At 47.3% G+C, this 20,798-nt stretch overlaps 1 protein-coding gene across 4 annotated transcripts in view; it reads right to left on the reverse strand.

The window, feature by feature from the left end:
* The window catches only part of DOP1B (DOP1 leucine zipper like protein B), a 123,384-nt gene that overhangs the window by 80,312 nt on the left and 22,274 nt on the right, over nt 1–20,798 (reverse strand). For all 4 annotated transcript variants that reach the window (XR_012432013.1, XM_045387792.2, XM_045387793.2 and 1 more), the window contains exons 3-4: nt 1,143–1,324; nt 572–742 (exon numbers count right to left, since the gene is read on the reverse strand). Coding sequence is in view for 3 of the 4 variants with exons in the window: in XM_045387792.2 (XP_045243727.2) it covers nt 572–742; nt 1,143–1,324 (353 nt within the window). In the remaining variant the exon portion in view is untranslated. The remainder of the gene's footprint in view (nt 1–571; nt 743–1,142; nt 1,325–20,798) is intronic.

Below are 20,798 nucleotides of genomic sequence, written 5' to 3' on the forward strand. Positions count from 1 at the left end.
ACCCTACACTATGGTCTCCCTTATTAATGAGCTACATTTCTCTCCGCATAAAGGATCTCATCGCTCCAGGCTCGGGACTTCCCCTTTGGTAAAGAGACACAGAGAGATTCCTGGGAGGAACACGGCATTTTGAAATCACAACCACCAAGGAAATGTGAAAGAGCAACCCGACCTCCACACCTACTGCTGCTTGCCATGTCTCTGCACTTCCTTCCCCATGTCTTTTTTTTTTTGAGACTGAGTCTCTGTTGCCCAGGCTGGAGCACAGTGGCATGATCTGGGCTCACTGCAAGCTCTGCCTCCCGGGTTCCCGCCATTCTCCTGCCTCAGCCTCCCGAGTAGCTGGGACTACAGGCGCCCGCCACCTCGCCCAGCTAATTTTTTGTATTTTTTAGTAGAGACGGGGTTTCACCGTGTTAGCCAGGATGGTCTCGATCTCCTGACCATGTGATCCGCCCACCTCGGCCTCCCAAAGTGCTGGGATTACAGGCGTGAGCCACCGCACCCGGCCCCTTCCCTGTGTCTTATAAAGCAGTGGAGTAAACACAGCCTGGACAGGACACCCACGCACCTGTCGGAGATCTCGGAGCCTTCTTCGAGGCCGGGCAGCAGGCCCACGATGAACGCCTGCAGGCTGGGCAGGAGCAGCTTCTGCAGTGGGAGGAAGTACTTCTCGTACAGGGCGAGCAGCACCGGCCTCACCGACACCGCCGCATGTGCCAGGAGAGGAAATAACCCGCAGCTTCGAGAAAGAACGAGAGGGAACGGGGCAGAAATAAGATACCCAGTCAGAAGTCCCACGTGACAAGCCAGCCCAGGGGAGTTTTCAGAAGCAAACAGCTGGCCATTTAAACTGCTGGTTTCGATGTGTGTGTGACATGAGATGGTCACAAAACACTGTTATATAATGAGCCGGCAATGAAGCTGTCCGCACGTTCAGATCCTAAAGTTCCCTTACAGAAAAGTCAGGACGGATAGACTCTAGAAGGCGCCCAGTGACGTCTCCTGATGATGGCTTTATGATTAATTGCTGCACACACAGCCCCACGCTTATATTGCCTGTTTGTCATTTTCTCATCTTGTGAGCTGAAATACTGGTTACTTGGGTAATAAAAAGGAACACAGCAGAGAAGCAATCGTACCTGTACAGAAACAAGTCCTTGGCCAGCCATTTGGTCCCCACAATTTTAAAGATAATCTCATAGGTTTCTAGGGCTTTTAAGTGCACACCACTGGGCAGGGCAGGATGCAAACACTGAGCTAATCTTTTACTGATGAGGAGCCGTCTTGGCAACAAGGAGTACCTCAGGTTACTCTGAAGAGCCTGTCAAACGAGAAAAAACAACACATGAGGAAGAAGGCAGTGATACTTACAATGGAGCGTGAATCTGCTGAAGCCAGAGAGACGGCAGCCATGCCCTGGTGTGGCTGTCAAGAAAGAGATGCACGCAACAAGGGGGTAGAGGGACTGCATGGCGAGAGTCCACGGCAGCTCTGGCAGCGCTGGAGATGAGGCAGGCACAACGACTTTCTTAGTACGTGGCCAGCTTCTCGGTCACACCTCGGAGCCCATGGTGGGTGAGGGCCATGTGCTTCTCTGTCTCAGGAAGCCATGAGTAGGGGTTCACCCAGAAGATATGGATTGGGATTAAAGGAGACCCTTCCAGGCTGTGACTCCTGACATTTCTACCAGTTGGAGATGGTGCTGGGAGGGACCCGTGTTCCCAGGAGGAAAACGGCACCACCCCACCGGCCTGGAGCAATGGTTGTCCCGAGCTAGGCTTCCATAAGCAGGACACACGACATGCCTGCGGGAAAGCATCCCAGGGTGCTCGCTCTACCCAAGAGACAAAGCCGAGAGTGTGAACAGATCTATGCCGTCCTTTATGGCATCGAGTAACCATGGGCAGAGCTTTGTGCGTGGGAGGCCCCTCATGGCTTAATCTTTTTTTTTTTTTGAGACACAGTCTTGCTCTGTCACTCAGGCTGGAATGCAGTGGCGCAATCTCAGCTCATGGCAACCTCTGTCTCCCAGGTTCAAGCAACTCTCCTGCCTCAGCCTCCCAAGTAGCTGGGACTACAGGAGAGTGCCACCACACCTGACTAATTTTTTGTATTTTTAGTAGAGACAGGGTTTCACCGTGTTAGCCAGGATGGTGTCAATCTCCTGACCTCATGATCCACCCGCCTCGGCCTCCCAAAGTGCTAAAATTACAGGTGTGATCTACTGCACCTGGCCGGCTTAATCTTACAACAGAGTGTCTGATGTTATGGGGGAACGATCCGCATAAGTAGTTCACTTGCTCACACAAATATTTACTGAAAGTCTAAGGGTAAAGTTCACGCTTCTTTTTTTTGAGATGGAGTCTTGCTCTCTTCTCTCACCCAGGCTGGAGTGCAATGGCATGATCTTGGCTCACTGCAACCTCCACCTCCTGTACCTCCTGGGTTCAAGCGATTCTCCTTCTTTAGCCTCCTGAGTAGCTGGGATTACAGGCACACACCACCACATCCAGCTACTTCTTGTATTTTTAGTAGAGATGGGGTTTCACCATGTTGGTCAGACTGGTCTTGAACTCCTGACCTCAAGGGATCCACCCGCCTTGGCCTCCCAAAGTGCTGGGATTACAGACGTGAGCTACTGTGTCCGGCCAAGTTCACGCTTCTTAAAAGGTCATTCAAAGGCCTCCCAAGCACGGCTCCTGCCTGTTCTGCCTGCAATCTGTGGCTCCAGCCTGCCTTTCACTGCCCCTCGCCTAAATGCCCTTCCGGCCACCTTGCTAACTCTTCCTCACGTGTGATTTAGCTCAGTGCCCCCATCTCAGGGAGGCAGAACAGGCCTCCCCCTGCAGTGCGAGGGCAGGGACTATCTTACTCTTCTCTGCTGTCTCCAGCACCTTGCACAGTGCCTAGAACAAAGCGGGCAGTCAGGAAGAGCATCTAAGACGTGTGCAATGCCAGCTGCATTCCATCCACATCAGAATCGTGGGCCCTCAGCCTCATGACCGCAGGACCATGACAACTTTCCTCCTGTATGCAAAGACTGCGATCCCACCTCTAAAACACACTCAGGTTATGTAGGACATAAAAGGAAGACAAGGAAAACAAGAATATTTTTCATCAGAGGCCTGTGGTCTAAGTGAATTCTCAAATTCAACAAAACGACATCTTAAAAAAAAAAAATCAGATATGGCCAGGTGTGGTGGTTCACACTTATAATCCTGGCACTTTGGGAGGCAGAGGTGGGTGGATCACAAGGTCAGGAGTTCAAGACCAGTCTGGCCAACATGATGAAACCCCGTCTCTACTAAAGCTATAAAAAATTAGCCGGACGTGGTGGTGAGTGCCTATAATCCCAGCTACTCGGGAGGCTGAGGCAGGAGAATCACTTGAACCCAGGAGGTGGAGGTTACAGTGAGCCAAGATTGCACCATTGCACTCCAGCCTGGGCGACAGGGTGAGACTCCACCTCAAAAAAAAAAAAAAAAAAAAAAAAAAAAGGAAAGAGAGAGAGAGAAAAATGCAGGAAGAGCAAAGGCAATGAGCCAACAGGACTTAGAAAAATGAGAAGATGCCTTCCCTTTGTGATAAGAAAAATAAAATTAATATTATAGTGAAATATCATTTTCTTCACCTGTCAGAGAGGTAAGCTTGACTCAAGCACATAGGTTCAAGCATACAGCAGAGCGATCTAGAGATCAGGAACAAAGCTAATCAAAACCAGGTCTGGATTTGGCCAGACAGAACTTGCTGGACTGCTCCTTGGAGCTGTCATCACACAGAGATTGAGTGTTTACACACTCCACATGGAGGCTCGCACTTAACAAATGCTTCAAAACTAAGGCTAAACAAACCAATAAACGAAACTGAGGCTATTACTAATGCCTGGTCTAAGTATGCAAGCTTGGGCACCAGAGCCTCCAATTCCAGTTTCACAATTTGCTGGTTGGGCAAATCACCTTTCTGGGCTGCAGTTTCATCTGTAAAACTGAGGACCGTGATACCTCACGAAGTTACAAGCGTAAAGAGATACCATGTGTAAGGAGTTTAGCATAGTGCCCAGCACAAAGTAAGCAATCCACACACATGACCTCTTATTATAATAACAAACTGAAAAATAAGCAGAAGATTTAAAGAAGGAGACAAAATGCATTGCCTTTTAGGAGAATCAGTTGAAACCCAGTTGTTTACTAGTGATGTCCTTCATCGTTACAAAAGCAACAAGGGCATTAATTAGAGAAACTGAGAAAAATATAGTATTAGAAAAGAAACTGTTGTATGTTTGATGGTGAGATCAACTGCAGGCCCAAATATGGCGAGAATTTTAACAGATGCCGAAGTCATGGAAGAAACCTGCATGTAAGAGGTACAGCTGAAGAACCTAAAATTTCCTTTTAAGATGACACAAAAAAGATAAATAATAATTTAACATTAAAAGGAGATAAGGTATTATTTCTTACATGACACAGTGAATTTTTTTTTTTTTTTTTTTTTTGAGACTGAGTCTCACTCTATTGCCCAGGCTGGAGTACAGTGGTGAGATCTCGGCTCACTGCAACCTTCGCCTCCCAGGTTCAAACGATTCTCCTGCCTCAGCCTCCCAAGTAGCTGAGATTACAGCACCACCACCACGTCCAGCTAATTTTTGTATTTTTAGTAGAGACAGGGTTTCACCATGTTGGCCAGGCTGGTCTCAAACTCCTGACCTCAAGTAATCTGCTCGCCTTGGCTTCCCAAAGTGCTGGGATTACAGGTGTGAGCCACCGCGCCCAGCCGACACGGTGAAAAATGTCTAAAGAAACAATCTGCCTCCGGACACAAGACTGGAGATTAGAATCAACCAGGTGAAAATGCTTTCCATTTAATAGATTTGAAGCACTTTTGGAAACAAAAGGTTACTCACTCTAGTCCCCTAGACAGAACTCCCGTGTCCCCCTGTGTAGACTTAATCCATGCAGAAAATAGGGTGGTGAATCCTATTGAAAAATATCTTCCGCATCTATTAGAAGGACCAAAATCCAGAACACTGGCACCACCGAATGCTGGTGAGGATGTGGAGCAACAGGAACTCTCATTCATCGCTGATGGGAATGCAAAATGGTGCAGCCACTTTGGAAGACAGTTAGCAGTTCCTTACAAAACTAAATGTACTCTTCCCAAATGGTCTAGTAATCATGCTTGCTGGCATTTACCCAAAGAAGCTGGAGATCGATGGTAGGGTACACATCGATGGTAGGGTAAAATGTACTTAATACCACTGAACTGTGCACTTAAAAATGGTTAAAATGGTCAACTTTAGGCCATGTGTATTTTACCACAATAGCATAAAGAGAAAAGAAATAATGCTATTTCATGGCAACTGCTCTTGCCGGCTAAGGCTGCAAGAGCCACAAACTCTTTTTTTTTTTTTTGAGACGGAGTCTTACTCTGTTGCCAGGCTGGAGTGCAATGGCGTGATCTCGGCTCACTGCAACTTCCACCTTCTGGGTTCAAGCGATTCTCCTGCCTCCGCCTCCCAAGTAGCTAGGATTACAGGCACGTGCCACCATGCCCAGCTAATTTTTGTATTTTTAGTAGAGACGGGGTTTCACTATGCTGGCCAGATTGGTCTCGAACTCCTGACCTCAAGTGATTCGCCTGCCTTGGCCTCCCAAAGTGTTAGGATTACAAGCATGAGCCACGACGCCTGGCCTAGCCATGAACTCTTGAGTGACGCTTGGACGCCAGTCCCTCCTAGACTGAACTGACCAGAGAACAATGGCACTGATTTCACAAATCCTGAGGCAGCCCAGGGATTTGGTTCAGCTCTCTTGAGAGTGAGCTTTCAATCTTTAATTAGCACAATAACCACCTTCTAGGGCTTGCAAACTCCTGACTTCCTCTTCAGGGTGTATGTGTGGGTATGTGTTTTTTTTCTGGCTTGTTTTTAAAGTTCTAGTGGGCTTTGTCTTATTCTCTGACAGCGTCTTCACCCTTCCCCCAACAACACACTTCAGCTCCCATTTGGCAACGTAGCTGACACTATGACCCACTAACCACGGCTAGAAAAACTCCAAGATAAGAAGTATTTGGAAGCCAAGAAGGAAGCCCTGCTCTCAAATTCCTTCTAACTCTCATCTAGGAGGAGAACCAAGAGCTCCTGCCCTCATGGACAGTCTTGGTGACTTTTCCTTCTTTGAGCTAAAACTGGGCCACATGTCACTCTCATCCCTCTCCCAGCAGGCCCAGGGCTGCCAAGACTGGAATCACAGCACAAATTGGGTGTGCCACCCTCACACTACCTTTCTCATCTCCATCCTCCATCCAGGCTTTGCCAAGAACCTTCTCCAGCAAGAAAAGCTCAACAAACATTTCCGGGACAGTTTCACTGTCCAGAAACCCAAACTGGCTGGCCAGTAAGCTTAATATATGTATCAGATGAGAAACGTTTTTCTGCAACTATAGAATAAATATCACAGAGAAACAGATGAACTGAGGCCAGGTGCAATGGCTCACACCTGTAATCCCAGCACTTTGGGAGGCTGAGGCGGGCAGATCACTTGAGGTCAGGAGTTTGATATCAGCCTGGGCAACATGGTGAAACCCTGTCCCTACTAAAAATACAAAAATTAGCCAGGTGTAGTAGCATGCACCTATAATCTCAGATACTCAGGAGACTGAGGTGGGAGGATCATTTGAACCCCAGTGAGTTGAGATTGCGCCACTGCACTCCAGCCTGGGTGAGAGAGTGAGACTCCATCTCGAAAAAAAAAAAAAAAGAGATGAACTGGCCAGGAAAAATGGCCATGTTTTCAAAATCACTTTTTTTTGTTGTTGTTGTTGTTGAGACGGAGTCTCGCTCTGTCGCCCAGGCTGGAGTGCAGTGGCCGGATCTCAGCTCACTGGAAGCTCCGCCTCCCAGGTTTACGCCATTCTCCTGCCTCAGCCTCCCGAGTAGCTGGGACTACAGGCGCCCGCCACCTCGCCCGGCTAGATTTTTGTATTTTTTTAGTAGAGACGGGGTTTCACTGTGTTAGCCAGGATGGTCTCGATCTCCTGACCTCGTGATCCGCCCGTCTCGGCCTCCCAAAGTGCTGGGATTACAGGCTTGAGCCACCGCACCCGGCCTCAAAATCACTTTTAATTTCATTAATTTATTTATTTAGAGACAGAGTCTCACTCTGTCCCCAAGTGCTGGAGTGCAGTGGTGCAATCTCAGCTTACTGCAACCTCCACCTCCTGGGTTCAAGAGATTCTCCTGCCTCAGTCTCCTGAGTAGCTGCGATTACAGGCGCCCACCACCATGCCCAGCTAAATTTTTTTTAATTTTATTTTTAGTACAGACGGGGTTTCACCATGTTGGCCAGGCTGGTCTCAAACTCCTGACCTCAGACAATCTACCTGCCTCAGCCTCCCAAAGTGCTGGGATTAAAGGTGTAAGCCACTGTGCCCAACCCAAAACCTTTTTTTTTTTTGAGACACAGTCTCTCTCTCTCACCCAGGACGGAGTGCAGTAGTGCGATCTTGGCTCACTGCAACCTCTGCCTCCCAGGTTCCAGCAATTCTTCTGCCTCAGTCTCCCGAGTAGCTGGGACTACAGGCGCGTGCAACCATGCCTGGCTAACTTTTGTATTTTTTAGTAGAGACACGGTTTCACCATATTGGCCAGGCTGGTCTCGAACTCCTGAATTCATGGTCCACCCATTTCAGCCTCCCAAAATGCTGGGATTACAGGCGTGAGCCATTGTGCCCAACCCAAAATCACTTTTTTATTTTTTTTGAGACGGAGTCTCACTTTGTCACTCAGGCTGGAGTGCAGTGGTACGAACTTGGCTCACTGCAACCTCTGCCTCCCAGGTTCCAGCGATTCTCCTGCCTCAGTCTCCTGAGTAGCTGGGACTACAGGTGTGTGCCACCACACCTGGCTAATTTTTGTATTTTTTAGTAGAGACGGTGTTTCACCATATTGGCCAGGCTGGTCTCGAACTCCTGACCTCGTGATCCACCCGTCTCGGCCTCCCAAAGTGCTGGGATTACAGGTGTGAGTCACTGCACTCGGCCTTCAAAATCACTTTTTAAAGTGAAAAAAAAAAAAAAGGAGAAACTGATTTAACAGGAAATTAAACTTTCTTACTGATTTCACTCAGGAACTATACTGTTCTAAAAGCATTCCTTGAGATATAATTAGGACATAATTATAATATTTTTGACCTCATTATATTCATAGGCTCAGTAGGCTGGACTTAAAATACTAAAATGTAAGTATAAAGTATGTTTGGAAAAAAAGATTCAAACTACATCCAAGCTTAACAGAAATCAGGAAGTCTCGCCATTGCTCCACCCAAGAAAATATCTTTGTTTTCCTTTGACTTTACACAAACTGACAGTATGACAGTCCCCAGGACACGGCATGATTTAGAAGCATTCTGTGTAGGCCACATGATGAAAACTTCCAGAAGGCTACACCATGGATACAAAACTTAATATGCTTAAAAATGGTTAAGATGGTACATTTTATGTTATATGTATTTTACCACAATTTACAATGTTTATATGTATTTTACCACAATTTAAAATACTTTTAAAAAGGAATAATTTAACCATATGGGTGGGGAGGGGAGAGAATTATGTTTCATTTTTAAAACGCTTTATTTAGCCTGTAAAATAAAAATGTGAAATGTTTCCTTTAAAAGTTCCTAGAAGAGAGAGTCACCCTACTGTTGCACAGAGTACAATGCTGACTTCAGAACGCCAGATGTCTTTGTCTAGAAAGAAATGTAAGTCGGCCAATGTAAAAGCACGTCTCCCATCAAGCGAACGAGGAGCTGCATTTTTCGCGGTGAAACACCGACACGTCTTCCTTCTGGAAGTCAGGCATCTTTATAAGGGTGTTCTTTTCATGCCACTGAGAGGAAGCTGCACAGTGGCACAGTGAGTCGGGGAGGCCAGGTGGCACAGGCTCGAACGCTCAGTGAAGCACTTGCCAGGGGGCACTGTTAGTGCCCTTTAGACAGGATGAAAATGGAACAGACGCAGAGCCGTAACAGACCAGCACTTGGCCGTGACTTCCCAAGTGCTCACGGTGTGGCATTCCCCCTTGCCTGAAATGGCATGACCCGGTTGCTTTGCCAGGTTGAGGGAGTGGTGGTGGCCAGAGATAAGCTGGAAAACAGGCACAAGGCAAGGCTGTCCAGAGCCATCTCAGGGAGTCAGGGTTCCACAGGTAACCAGTGAGACCAGCTTTTGTTGAACTGGGAGAGCAATGCTGCTGTAACTCCTATGTAAACAAGGAGCTTCCTTCTCTGAAAGGTCACAGCTGAAATATCATTGTGTTCTATTTACCTAAGTCAGCTGAACCCTAACAGGGCCATGCACGCGATTAATCAGCTCTCAGCATGAGTTATGACATCCACATCCCCAAATCCCAGCTTCCAATAAAGCTGCTAGCAAGGAATGGGTCACTCAGGCTAACTCCATCTTCTGCATCAGGTAAGGAGACACATTAGAATATGCATTTTTTTCCTTTTAAAATGTTCTTAAAATTACTATGCTGCTTGAGTAGGCGTAGAACTGAAGGCTGAGTATATCACCTACTAGAGATTTTAAAAGCATGTTCAGAAAAAGAGGCAGGCCAGGTGCAGTGGCTTATGCCTATAATCCCAGCACTTTGGGAGGCCAAGGTGGGTGAACTGCTTCAGTCCAGGAGTTGAAGACCAACAACATGGCAAAACCCCGTCTCTACAAAAAAATACAAAAATTAGCTGGGCATGGTGACGTGCACCTGTAGTCCCAGCTACTCTGGAGGCTGAGGCAGGAGGATCACTTGAGTCTAGGAGATCAAGGCTGTGGTGAGCTACGATTGCACCTCTGCACTCCAGCCTGGGCAACAGAGTGAGACCCTGTCTCAAAAATAAAATAAAAAATAAAATAAATAGGCTGGGCATGGTGGCTTATGCCTATAATCCCAGCACTTTGGGAGGCCGAGGAAGGCAGATCACCTGATTGGGAGTTCAAGACCAGCCTGGCCAACATAGTGAAACCCCGTCTCTACTAAAAAAAATACAAAAATTAGCCAGGTGTGGTAGCAGCCTCCTGTAATCCTAGCTACTCGGGAGGCTGAGGCAGGAGAATCACTTGAACCTGGGAGGCGGAGGTTGCAGTGAGCCAAGATGGTGCCACTGCCCTCCAGCCTGGGGACAGAGTGAGACTCTGTCGAAAGCCGGGCCTTAGCTTCAGCAATGTCATTCCCCCAACAGACGGTGAGTGGGTGCTGGCCACAGTCAAGCACCTGCTTGACAGGGGAGGGGAGGGGAGAGGAGAGGAGTGGAAGGGAGGGGAGGGGAGGGGCGGAGCAGCCAGCTCATCCAGGCCAGGCCCTGGGGGAAGAGCACAGTGGGTGCTTGACTGTGGCCAGCACCCACTCACCATCTGTGGGAGGAATGACATTGCTGAAGTCAAGACCTGAGTCTTGGCAGCTTGGCCGGTTCAGAAACTCATTTGTATCAGTTTACCCAGAGGTGGCTCTGCTGTGGAGGGAATGTTTTGCTGGCCGCTGGTCGAGTTCCTAAGACGAGCTCCAAAAGTCAGTGGGAGGGGAACTGTGACAGAGGCCAGGCTCTGAACAGCAGGCCGGGGTCTGAGTCCAGGCTCCACCTCTCATCTGAGCAAGCCTGTCACAAGTCACCAGATAGCTCTGAGGCTCTGCTTTCTCACCCATTATTTCTGAAATCTGGAATCCTCCAAAGTCAGCACCATTCAGCCCCTTTTCCTGAAGAACGAGCTAGAGCTCAGAGGTTTGCCTGCAGCTTCCCAGGTGCACAGAGTATTTCAGGTCCGCCAGCGCCCTGCAAAGCCCACACTCCGGGTAGGGGTGGAACATGCAGACATGTCAGGGGAGGCTGAGGAAGTGCTGTAGGTGACCAAAAATGTGCTGTCACCTACTCATAAGCTGGTCATGCAGGATAAACTCAAAGAGGAGCTGAAACATACAGAGTATTCATTCTATTTCCACTTCCCCAGTGTGTCAGGGTTAACACTGGATATGCATACACATGTCCACACATGCAAGCACACAAATACATACATACATACTTCCCATATACACACACCCTCTACACATGCACATACACATTCCACACATATACATTGCATACACACACACACATGGATACACACATCCCACACGTGTACACATGCACAAGTCATGAGCAATAGGGCCTGTTAACGACATAGGCTGTTCCCAATCTCTTAGTTAAGACGACTCAGGAATCCACATGCTAGATCAGAAAATCACTTCTTTTTTTTTTTTTTTGAGACAAATCGTGCTCTGTTGTCCAGGCTGGAGTGCAGCGGCACGATCTTAGCTCACTGCAACCTCCGCCTCCTGGGGTTCAAACAATTCTCGTGCCTCGGCCTCCCGAGTAGCTGGGATTACAGGTGCCCGCCACCACGCCCAGCTAATTTTTGTATTTTTAGCAGAGATGAGGTTTCACCATGTTGGCCAGGCTGGTCTCAAACTCCTGACCTCAAGTGATCCACCCGCCTTGGCCACCCAAAATGCTGGGGTTACAGGTATGAGCCACCACGCCCGGCCCAGAAAATTACTTCTTAAAACACAAGGCAATAAACTCACCGCTGCCTCACAGCGGGTAAGCTGCAGCACACACGTGCACATGCCGTCCCTTATTTCTCCTGTCAGAGTTTATTATGACACTTAGACTCAAAGCCACTCCATCTTGCCACTAACGCCTATTTTCCCTGTCTTCCCACAGAGGAAATTTAGGTAGCTATGATGCTGTATAGTACCTTCCGCATTTCTAGACTTATTTTATTTTATTCTTTTGCAATTGCACAGCACTTCCTCAGCCTTCCCGACATTGTCCCGTGTTACCCTCAACCCTGGAGTGTGGGCTTCACAAAGAGCTGGCCGACCTGAAATACTCGTCGTATACCTGGAAAGCTGCAAGCAAGCCTCTGAACTCCAGTTTCTTCGTCAGTAGAAGAGGCTGAGTGGCACCAGGTTTGGAGGATCCCAGGTTTGAAAAACAATGGTGGCAGGCATATAATATGGGCTCACAAAGCAAATTGTTCTATATGGGGGGTCTAAGAGCTAACAGTCTCAGAAGTGGTGAAAAATGGCAGGAGGAGGTGAAGGCAGCTGAGTTCCGTAATAAATCACAGGAAAAGAAGGTAAGGATGTGAGGCCAACTCACCCTTCAGAACACAGTCTACACCTTGAAATGTACATGATGCAGAGAACACTGCCATTCTTACGCATTTATCATCACAAACCAGAAAATCAAATAATAGTGATCATACCATTAAAAATATAAAGTGACATGGTATCGGGAAATATTATTTTTCTAATTTTTAAACATATTTTAATCTGCATACGAATGATCTGTTTAACAAACAGCAAAGCTTATAGGGAAACCTGCTTGTTAGAGACAGAAGAAAGAAAGAACGCCTTGGGGACAGAGTCTTATTACGAATCCTCAACAGGTTTCAGTCCCCAGAGTCCTACTGGTAGAACTCAATATTCTTCAAAAATCACATCCAGAACAGAACTGGCATGCTCTAATGAAATGAGATGTTATCTCCTCCTCCCCAGTTCCTTCTTCTAGAGAACTCCCAGAGGTCTTCCTGATCCTCATTGCTACAGCACAGTGGGTGCAGAGTGGCTGTTCAGAGTTCCAGCCTCAACCTCTCACAATGATCCGGTTCCCTGCAGCCCGCAGAGCCTCCCACACCTGAAGCGCATGTGGGCTGCCTGCTGGGACAGCACTTGTGTATGCCGGGCAGCCTGAGCACCAAGGAGAACGCAGAGCCTCAGGCCAGCAGCGAAGCACACAGCTCTCCACGATGGCCTGTTCTGAATCCAGTCTGTGGTCTTCCTCCTCGAGCTTTTTCATCCTGCTTCCCTAAGCTACTTGCATGGAAACAGGAGTCCTGTGAAAGAACCAGCTCTCGGCAGCTGAGTGGGAAGGGGCCTTTAACAGTGTATACAGGGGCTAGGCGTGGCGGCTCATGCCTGTGATCCCACCACTGGAAGGCCGAGGTGGGTGGATCACTTGAGGTCAGGAGTTCGAGACCAGCCTGGGCAACACAGTGAAACCCATCTCTACTAAAAATACAAAAATTAGGCCGGGCACGGTGGCTCACACCTGTAATCGCAGCACTCTGGGAGGCCAAGGCAGGTGGATCACCTGAGGTCGGGAGTTTGAGACCAGCCTGGCCAACATGGTGAAATCCCATCTCTACTAAAAATACAAAAATTAGCTGGGCGTGGTGGTGCACATCTGTAATCCTAGCTACTCGGGAGGCTGAGGCAGGAGAATCACTTGAACCTGGGAGGCGGAGGTTGGAGTGAGCCAAGATCACCCCACTGCTCTCCAGCCTGGACGACAGAGTATGACTCTGTCTCAAAAAGAAAAGAAAAAAAAATAGAAAAAGCAAAAAACAAAAATTAGCCAGGCGTGGTGGTGTGTGCCTATAGTCCCAGCTACTTGGGAAGCTGAGGCAGGAGAATAGCTTGAACCTGGGAGACAGAGGTTGCAGTGAGTTGAGACTGCACCACTGCACTCCAGCCTGGGCGACAGACCAAGACCACATCTAAACAACAACAACAACAACAAAACCCACGTACACAGGAAATGTGAAGACGGCATGAAAGCTGGGCTATCTCCAGATATGTTCAAGCCCAAAGCTGACTCCTCTCTCCAAAAGGCAGCAACTATACAACTCCGTCCCAGGCACTCAGAACAAAGAGGCAGAGTGCTATGGCTGGCAGAGGTGGCAGGTGCTAGAAGCACAAGACCCCCTCCAAAACACAACAAAGGTTCTGTACTTGGAATGGTGCCTCCCCCATGGGAGACAGAAGGTCCTCCGCAACTGCTCTGTAGGAGTCCTGCTCCCAGCCAGAAACCACTCCAACGGCTGCTAGACACTGCACGTTTTAAGGATGCACAAAAAACCTTTACTGTCAATAGACAAGCACATCTACGTCGGCCTGCAGAAGAAACAGGCTCTGGCTCTGGGGTTAAGGATGGTCCAGGGTTGTGAGCTCAGCGAGGACATGTGTGGCTGTAAAGAACAGACCATCCAGCCATACAGGTTTAAATGAAGAAATGTATTGCCTCACAAAACCAAAGTCTACAGCAGTGGTTCTCAACTGGGGAAATTTTGCCCCCAGGCGACATTTGGCAACGTGTGGAAACATTTCTGGCTGTTACAACTTTGGGTGGAGGAGGCGGTGATGCTGGCATCTACTGGACAGAAGTCAGGGAGGCCAGGATGGGAATAAGCATTCTACAGAGAGCTGGACATGGTGGCACACACCTGTGATCCCAGCTACTCGGGAGGCGGAGGCAAGAGGATTGTGTGAGGTTGTAGTGAGCTATGACTGCATCTGTAAACAGTCCCTGCACTCTGGCCTGAGCAACATAGTGAGACCCTGTCTCTTAAACAAAACAAAACATCCTGCAGTGCACAGACCACCACCTACCCGCAGCCAGAATGTCTGCCATGCCACAGCATGCCAAGGCTGGGAAACCAGGGATACAGGAGCTTATTTCTGCATTTTGTTCATGCAAGGGCTCAGTGACATCCTCAAAAGATCCAAGCATTTTGGTGCCTTACATGCTGCCAATGATGAGTCGGCTCTTTTTTTTTAGACAAGGTCTTGCTCTGTGGCCCAGGTTAAAGTACAGTTGTGCAAAGACAGCTCACGGTAGCCTCAACCTTCTGGGCTCAAGCGGTTCTCCTGCCTCAACCTCCCAACTAGCTGGGACCACAGGTACACACTATCACACCTGGCTAATTTTAACTTTTATTGTAGAGATGGGGTCTGGCTACGTTGCTCAGGCTGGTCTCAAACTCCTGGTCTCAAGCCGGCCTCCCGCCTCAGCCTCTCAAAGTGCTGGGATTATAGATGTGAGCCAGCACGCCCCGCCAGTGAGTTGACTCTTAGCCTATCTTTCCCTGTCATGGCAGTGTGTGCTCCTTTTTGTCTCTTTGTATGAGAACAAAACCTTTCCAACAGCCACCCTGCAGCCTTCCCTGAATCTCTCACTGGGCTAGAGCAGGTCATGTGCCCACCTTGAAATTAATCCCTGCCAAGGAAAACAGGATTTCTAGGATGAAGTCCTAGGACGATAACATTTACTGCTGGAGCACATCACCACGTGATCCCCAAATATAACTGGGGTTCTCTATTGGCAAGAAAGAAGAGGGGAGAATGGTTATCAGGTAGGTAACCAGCGAGTCTGCCCCAATCTCAGAAGTAAGTGGTGAGTCTGAACATGACCCCAGGTGCTCCAATTCCAGGCTACTTCCCAAATTCCACAAATCTGAATTAGATTATTTTCCAACCTATTTGCTTCCCAGGCACATCTTAGGCGTTGGGAAAATCTAGCCTAAGTACAAGAATCACCCCCAAACACAAGAGTAATATGGAAGGCAGAACTGTGATGTCTGGCAAAAAGCAATTCAATACTTGACATGTTGATCAGGTAATGAAATGACATGCCTTTCTTGCCATATAAAGATAAGTAGTTATTAAAGTTAGTAACCAAGGAATAAACTGATCCTTTATGAGACAAGAAACAGAGGGAGGTCACAGGGCAGAGATAACGGCGAAACACTACAGACTCTTCCATTAAACTCAGTGCATGCCAGGTGAGTGCAGGCACTGGACCTGGCCCACCCAAATCACGGCTCCCTTCTTCAGTTAGGGCTGCAGCTGGGCCATGGCTGCCCAGTCTCCCTGGGAGGCACGGGTGGACCTAACACGTGCCATCAGGACCTGGCTTGTTAAAACCTCAGTATGTGTGCTTCTCTGTATCCTTCTCTCTTCCTGTGGGACAGAATGGCAATGAACACAGAAACTGTGAAAGTCACGTGTTCAAGAAGACAGCGTCCTGAGCTGGGCGTGGTGGCTCACACCTGTAATCCCAGCACTTTGGGAGGCTGAGGCGGGTGGATTACCTGAGGTCAGGAGTTTGTAACCAGCCTGGCCAACATGGTGAAACCCCATCTCTACTAAAAATACAAAAATTAGCCAGGTGTGGTGGCACACGCCTGTAACCCCAGCTACTCGGGAGGCTGAGGCACGAGAATTGCTTGAGCCTGGAAGATGGAGGTTGCAGTGAGCCGAGATCGTGCCACTGTACTCCAGCCTGGCTGACAGAGCGAGACTGTCTCAAAAAAAAAAAAAAAAAGAAGAAGACAAGAGTCCTGGCTTGAGTTTCTGGAATGACCGTGTAGAAGAGAGCTGCCCATCTACCTGAATAATATGCTTAACTGATACATGAGTGAGGATAAACTTCAATTATATCAAGGGCATTGACTTTGGACTTTGTTACAGCAGCCAACATTATATGGTTAATACACTGAGAGTAACATTGCTATTCAACACTGTTCCAGGAAATGCTAGCAAAACATTAGAAAAAAATAAAAATAAAAATCAGTATTGGTTGATGGTACACCTGTCTACCCGAGGAAAATAATCCCATTTACAATAGCAAAACAACATGTATAAAATACTTAACATACTTGAGGAACAGGAAGGTCTTATGTAAGAAGAACTCTTAAGGACACAAGTGAATACTTTTTTTTTTTTTTGAGACACAGTCTCACTCTCTCTGACAACCCAGGCTGGAGTGCAGTGGCATAATCTCAGCTCATTGCAACCTCTGTCTCATGGGTTCAAGTGATTCTCATGCCTCAGTCTCCTAAGTAGCTGGGAATACAGGTGTACGCCACCATGCCCAGCTAATTTTTGCATTCTTAGCAGAGACGGGGTTTTGCCATGTTGGCCAGGCTGGTCTCAAACTCCTGACCTCAGGTGATCCATCTGCCTTGGCTTCCCAAAGTGCTGGGATTACAGGCATGAGCCATTGTGCCCAACCACTTTTTTTTTTTTTTTTTTTTTGAGACGGAGTTTCACTCTTTTGCCCAGGCTGGAGCACTGTCTATTGCCCAGGCCTGATCTCAGCTCACTGCAACCTCTGCCTCTTGGGTTCAAGTAATCTTCCTGCCTCAGCCTCCCGAGTAGCTGGGACTAACAGGTGTGCGCCACCACACCCAGCTAATTTTTTGTATTTTTGGTAGAGATGAGGTTTCACCATGTTGGTCAGGCTGGTCTCGAACTCCTGACCACAGGTGATCTGCCTGCCTCAGTCTCCCAAAGCGCTGGGATTACAGGTGAGAGCCACTGCGGCCAGCAAAGTGAGTACATCTTAATGAATGATGGGAACTACCACATTTCTAGAGGGAAAGTCCCAAGTGTGTAAAGATGTCACTTCTTCCCAGAATAATCTAAACTGTTATTATCTATAATGGTTAATATTAATAACCCCCTCCAGTTTTTTTTTTTAAATTTATAAATTATCCAAATGCTCCCAACATGGGAAGGGTGGAGAAATTCTGGAATCAGAAGAGTGACAAGATTGGGGCAGAAAATGTGGTCCTGCTGGATAAACACATGACAAAGTACAGGAGGTGACAGCCTGTGACTCTGGCATCTGTGCAGGCAGAAGAGTGGGGCAAATAAAGGCCAGCACATACCCATGTGTCCAGAGGCTTAACTGTATGTCCACTGACCCAGCTGTTCCACCTCTAGCAATTTATCTTGACAAAAATAGCCACGTGCGTAAAGATGTTCATCACAGCTTTATTCAAAGTCGTGAAAAACTGGAAATACACTAGTCCAACAATAAGGGGCTTTGAGATCTTGTCCACTCCTATACAGTACCCCCTCCTTTTCTCTCACACATACACAAGATTGAGTGGGCTATACGTAAACTGTTCGCCTATGCTTTTTTGCCCTCTTATTTATAAGCATTTTTCATGTTAGTAACTACCAGTCTACTTGGTTCCACGGCTGTGCGTGCATTATATTGTCGTTTCATGACTTGCTTCACAACTACTCCCCCACCAGGGGTGGTCACTCCCAATTTTTTCCTATTACATACAATAAAACAGTGAAGATTCTCACAGTGATCTTTATGTTATGCGTCTATGGAAGTAAAACAAAGTTACAATGACCGCTTACTGACTTTCTAATCATCTGTCACGTGAGAAATGCAGAAGCCACAATAAGAGAGTATTACACTCTCATTAAAATGACCAAAGTGAAAAAGACTGACCATACCAAGTGTTGAAGAGGATGGGGGAGAACTGGAGCTTTCATACACTGCAGCTGGGAAGGTAAAACGATAAAATCACTTTGGCAGCTTCTTAAAAAATTAAACATGTACCTACTGGAAGCAACCCAAATGTCCACTAATGGGAAATGGATAAAGAAATTGTATCTATCCATGAACTCTGACTCAGCAGTAAAAAAGAAGGAACCTTTGATGTACACAACAGCCTGAATCACTCTCAAAATAGCTTTGCTGAGTGAAAGAAGCCAGACCAGAAGAAGAGAGAGAGGGCACATACTGTGGGATTGCATTTATATAAACTTTCAGAAAATGCAAACAAATCTATGGTGACAGAAAACAGATCAGCAGTTGTCTGGGGACAAGGGAGGGAGGGAGAGGACAAAGAGCAGGAGGAAACTTCCGTGGGTGACTGATCCATGCTCATTGTCTTGATTGTGGTGATGGTTTCACAGAGATAAACGTTATGTCAAAATTCTTCATACACTTTTAAATGCCTGAAGTTTATTGTATGTCCAATAAAGTTGGAAAGAAATTTAAAAGGAAAAGACTATTTTTAAAAGATAGGTAAATGCGAATGCCTGTATGTGACTCAAATACAAGCTTGAATGTTGGTATTCCTGTTCAAACAGTTGTGGTTGTTTTTTTTTTTTTTTTCCTGAAAAATACAAGTTTAACTTAGTTCCTTCTGTATTAGTTGGCCCAGGCTGCCGTAACAAAACACCACAGAGTGGATGGCTTAAACAACGGAAATGTACTTCTCCCAGTTCTGTAGGCTGGGAGTCCACGATCAAAGTGCCAACAGTTTCAGCTCTCTTCCTGGCTTGCAGACAGCCATTTCCTCACTGTGTCCTCACATGGTGGGAGGTGGGAGGACGTCTGTCTCTTCCTCTTCTTTTTTTTTTTTTTAAGAGACACCTGGGCTCAAGCAAACCTCCCACCTCAGCTTCCCAAGTAGCTGAGACTACAGGTGCATGCTACCACACCAGGCTAATTTTTTTTTTTTTTTTTTTTTTTGTAGAGATGGGGTTTTCCCATGTTATCCAGGTTGGTCTTAAACTCCTGGGCTCAAGTGATCCACCCGCCTGAGCCTCCCAAAGTCCTGAGAGTACAAGTGTGAGCCACTGCGCCTGGCCTCTTCCTGTTCTTGTAAGGCCACAGTCCTATTAAATTAGGGTCTCATCCTCATGACCTCATCTAACCTAAATCATCTGCCAAAGATCCTACCTTGATATACAGCCACACTGGGGTGAAGACTTCAGCATATGGGCTTGAGGGGAGGAGGAGACACACAATTCAGTCCACAGCACCTTCCATACCAAGGCCTGACACGGAGTTTCTAGCTCCTAATTTACATTTCTGGGCAGAATTTACATAGTGTAGCTGGTTCACAAACCCTTTCCCTCATCCATAAACTCAATTCTGTTAGGTTACTGGATGTTTTAGTCTATTTTCTGTTGCTATCACAGAATACCTGAAACTGGGTCATTTATAAAGAAAATAAATTCACTTTTTACAGTTACAGAGGCTGAAGGGGCTGCATCTGGTGAGGGCCTTCTTGCCGGTGGAGATTCTCTGCAGAGTCCCGATGTGGCGCAGGATATCACATGCCAAGGAGGCTGAGCATGCTAATGCTAGCTCAGGCCTCTCTTCCTCTTCTTATTTAGCTACCAGTTCCTCACCCAGGATAACCCATCAATGCATTAATTCGTAATCGAGTAACCCATTTATGAGAACAAAGCCCTCATGATCCAATCACCTTTTAAAGGCCCCCCAATCCCAATATTGTCATATTGGGGTTAAGTTTCAGCATGAACTTTGGAAGGGCCATTTAAATCACAGCACTGGAGGAATAATTCATCTCTAAATCTGGACTACCTCCATCCCCACAGCAAACCTGAAAGGAAGAATGGCAAAAATATTCCTTCACTCAAACACAAAATAAATAGACTATCCTGGCTACAAATTATCGAAAAGCACATCAGACTCTTCAGCAAAGAGAAATGCTCTTTTCAAAAAGACCACCTCAACCTTACAGTGTGAGTGGCCCTCACTGAGGCTGCTGTCAAGCCTGGGGTAGCAGTGCCCTTGCACATCCTCAGCTCCTCCAGATAACCTGGGGTAAGGGGCGAAGCTGCAAAGTCATCAGAGCCCCAGCATGGCAACCACAACAGAATGACAGCAAAGTTATTCAGCAGCCTTTGCCACACCTTAGAAATGGAAGTTAGGGCTGGGCACAGTGGCTCACGTCTGTAATCCCAGCACTCTGGGAGGCCAAGGCAAGAAGATCACCTGAGGTCAGGAGTTCAAGACCAGTCTGGTCAACATGGCGAAACCCTGTCTCTAATAAAAATATTAAAAAATTTGCCAGGTGTGGTGGTGCCTGCCTGTGATCCCAGCTACTCAGGAGGTTGAGGCAGGAGAATCACTTGAACCAGGGGGTAGAGGTTGCAGTGAGCCAAGATTGGGTCACTGCACTCCAGCCTGGGCGACAGAGTGAGACTCTGTCTCAAAAAAGAAAAGAAATGGGAGGGGAGGGGAGGGGAGAGGAGAGAAAAAGAAATGGGAGTTGGATCTGCATCTTTAAAATCCTGGTGCCAAAAGCATCAGGACACTGCCAGAGACAAATGGATGCTGGGCTGGCCCCTCTCCTGCAGA

This window comes from Macaca fascicularis, chromosome 3 (assembly GCF_037993035.2).
Source record: "Macaca fascicularis isolate 582-1 chromosome 3, T2T-MFA8v1.1".
NCBI lineage: Eukaryota > Metazoa > Chordata > Mammalia > Primates > Cercopithecidae > Macaca > Macaca fascicularis.